At 52.1% G+C, this 3,452-nt stretch overlaps 1 protein-coding gene across 1 annotated transcript; it reads left to right on the plus strand.

Annotated features, from left to right (window-relative positions):
- Positions 1-817: 817 nt before the first annotated feature.
- Positions 818-3,159, plus strand: LOC113979000 (inositol 1,4,5-trisphosphate receptor-interacting protein-like 1). The gene is made up of 2 exons (XM_027706392.1): positions 818-845; positions 1,140-3,159. The coding sequence occupies exon 2, from the start codon at positions 1,143-1,145 to the stop codon at positions 2,667-2,669; it is 1,527 nt and encodes a 508-aa protein (XP_027562193.1). The 5' UTR covers positions 818-845; positions 1,140-1,142; the 3' UTR covers positions 2,670-3,159.
- The last annotated feature ends 293 nt before the right edge of the window (positions 3,160-3,452 follow it).

Consider the following 3,452-nt stretch of genomic DNA (forward strand, 5'->3'; position numbering starts at 1 on the left):
TGCTTTCTAACAGTAAAAATGCAGTGTCAGAGGGTTTTATTGTCCCAACGATTCTGGAGGAGTTTTTGTGACAGCAGTAGAGGTCTGATGAGAAGCGCCTGAGAGAACTGGGTGTGTTTAACACGGAGAAAAAGAAGTTCGGGGGGGCCTTAGAGTTCTCTACGATGACCTGAAAGGAGGTTGTAGCCAGGCGGGGGATGGCTTGTTCTCCAAGGGAACAAGCACTATGACAAGAGGAAAAGGCCTCAAGGTGCGCCAGGGGAGATTTCTAACGGATCTTAGGAAAAATTCCTTCACCAAAAAGCTTATCAAGTTTGGGAACAGACTGCCCAGGGAAAAGGCTAACTCCCCATCCTTGGAGGCATTTAAAAAGCCTGTTGATGTGTCGTTGGGGACATGGTTTATTGGTGGAATAGGCAATGTAAAGTTTACAGTTGGACTAAAGATCTCAAGGGTCTTTTCCAACCTCCATGACTCAGAGATTTAATTAATCTCAACCAGTTGAGTTGAGCTTAACTCCAACACTGGAATCAGGGCTTGGAATCCAACATCCTCGAGGGTCCCTGCGAACACGGATATTCCATGTGACTGCCACTGAAGAGCAGATGATAATAAATGCAAAAGAATGAAGAATGGAAGTTCTTGGAAGAAGATTAACTCCAAGGCAGCCTTAAGCATTACACCAGGGCTACTGGGAGTTGCTGAGCTGGGGTGGGGACGAGGGTGGGGCTGGCCTGGCTGTGATGTGATCTGGCTCTTGTGACATCACAGGGATTGTGTCACAATGGGGGCAGCTAGAGATGGCCCCAGAAGGTAACGCTGTCCCAGTCGAGCCTGGACAAGTGGTGAGTGCACACACACAGGGGCGAGGCTGCGCTGGGCAAGGGCCGGGGCCGAAACACTGCCCCTGGGGCTGGGCTCTCCCTCTGCATCCAGGGGCAATCCCTCACCAGAACACCTGGGGCCCGGAATGGTGCTGCTGCTGCTGGGGCAGTGGGACAGGCCTTGCTGCCTGCCAGCTGCCCTGGAGCCCTCTCCTTCCTGCTCCACATCCCCACTGCTCCCATCCGCACCGCCCTCACCTCTAGCTCCTTCCCTCTCTTTCAGCGCCACTCAACCCCTTCTCTCTCCTCCTGCAGGCCATGGCTGCGAAAATGTTTCTTTTCGTCCTTTTGCAAACCCTCATCCAGTACCCACAGATGGTGGGTGATGGGCTGGATGAGGCCACCCGTGCGCGCATGGAGCTGCGTGCAAAGCTCCTGGACAGGGAGATGACTCGGCTGCTGCAGGAGCTGGAGCAGAACAGCCTGGAGCGCAGTGCCAGGGCCTGGAGAGCCCTGCTCTGGGCTGCCTTGCAGCAGGAGCACTTCTGGGCTCTGGCTGTAGTCCTGGGCCTCCTCTTGTGGCTGTGGTTTGTCTGCCGGAGAGGGAGCCACCAGCCGGGCAACAATGGTGAGGAGGAGGAGGAAGAGGAAGACGGAGAAGACAATGAAGATGTCTGTGAAGAAGAAGAAGAAGAAGAAGAAGCAGCTCCTTTTGAGACTGCCTTGAGACGGGCTTTAGCGCACCCGGTAAAGTGGCCTGTTCAGGATCTGAAGAGAGGTTGCGAAGACACAACTGTCCTGATGGGACACTTCACATTTGTCTTTGGACACCTCTTTTCAGACGGTTCATACCCAGTGCCGCAACAAGCCATTGGGGTGGGCAGTGCCTTTGAAGGCTGGACTCCCTGGGAGGAGGATGTTGTGTACTGTGTCCTCGTACCCCTCACTCCTCCCCCGGGGCACACCTTCCATCTGGAGATGGACACTTCAGGGCGCATACCCGGCAGGAACTTCTTCATCCGCGTGGAGCCGGTGTGCACCTGCCCAAGGGAGCAGCAGGACGAGAACGTGCTGTGCTCCCTCCACCACCCAGAAGAAGAGCAGAGGAGGAATGAGGAGCCCAACTTTCTAAACACCCTCTGCACCGGCTCCTACCTCGATGTGGAGAAAACTGCCCGCTGGTTCTACCAGTTGGTGAGAGCGGCCTGGCCGGCTTTGCCTCAGTCACACAGTTGGCGATTAGTGCTGCTGCCCTCCAGCCGCTGCTGCAAATTCAAGGTGACCAGAGGCGGAGAGAGCCTGACAGTTGAGCTGCTCTTTGGGGTGCAAGTAGGCAATTCAGACATCTACGTGAGCAGTCAGCCTACAGAGGCCCTCTTCACCCCAAGCACAATGTGGCCTGAGACCTACGCCGTGGCAGAGATGAGGTTCTTCAGCCACATTGCCAATCAGGCTCCACGTGACAGCCAGCACCTCAAGTGCCTGCAGCTCTTGGCCCATGTTCTGGTGGGCATAGGCTTCTCCACTTATACGATGAAGACCATTGTGATGCACCTCCTGAACACCATGCCTCTGTCACTGTGGGGCAGGAGGCAAGTCCTGCGGCGGCTGGGGGATACCATGGAGTACCTGCGCGGCTCCCTGGAGGACAAACGCCTTGACCACTTTGTTGTGGGCAACCAGAGATTTCCTCAGGAGATTCTCTTGCCCCCGGATGTCAAAACCGCCGAGCCACCCAACCTCTTCCATCGCCTGGCGCAGGATCCGGCCGCCCACACCCAGGCTATGATGGAGTACCCAGAACTCAGAGATCGGATCGAAAGAATTTTCCTCTACGGCCAGTGAAAGAGGTCTTCACCTAGAGAGCTGTGCTTGTGGGGCTCACAGCTGGTCCAAGACAACCACCTCATACCACAAGGAAAAAGAGAGGAGGACGTGAGACAGAGAGAACAAAGAGAAAACCCTGTGCAGCAGCACTCCGCCATCAGCATTCACCTCTCAGCAGTCTGCCCGGCACAGCATCCAGTGATGGCCAGAGGGGCTACAAAGATGACTTTCATCCTCCTTTCCCCTCACATTCTCATGGCCATTGTGGCCATTTCAGATGGGCCCAGGAATTCTTTCTGGCAGCTCCAGCTGCTCAGGGATCAAGCGAGAGGCGTCGCTAACATTCCTAAACTGTATCTCTCCTTGTTCCCTGAAGGGACATCAGTAGGTCAGCATTGCACACACTGTGTGGGACCTGACCTGAAATTTTTTTTAATATATACTTTAGAATATTTTATTTATTACATATATTTTTAATTAATATTTCATACATATCTTGATATTTATTATAGCATATATATATATATATATATTAAACCTAATATTATAGTATTTTAATATATTAGTATAGCATTAATAAATCTCTCCCAGTGTTTCCCCCTGTCCCCTTAAGGGACACCTTCAGGTCAGCCTTGCACCAAGACTGTCTTCCCCAGACTCTGTTGGAGCTGACCTTAATTTTTTAATAGATAACTACGTAAGTTTATAATTTTTAGATATCTAGATAATATATACTGTAGGCAATTTATTTGATATAATATTATTAGTACATAAATATAGCACCAATAGATCTGTCCCGAC

This window comes from Neopelma chrysocephalum, unplaced genomic scaffold, assembly GCF_003984885.1.
Source record: "Neopelma chrysocephalum unplaced genomic scaffold, ASM398488v2 Primary Assembly neopelma1_371, whole genome shotgun sequence".
In the NCBI taxonomy this organism is placed as follows: domain Eukaryota; kingdom Metazoa; phylum Chordata; class Aves; order Passeriformes; family Pipridae; genus Neopelma; species Neopelma chrysocephalum.

Bases quoted from the DNA above. Each gene is read 5' to 3' on its own strand.
- LOC113979000 (XM_027706392.1), top strand. From the start codon at position 1,143: ATGGCTGCGAAAATGTTTCTTTTCGTCCTTTTGCAAACCCTCATCCAG.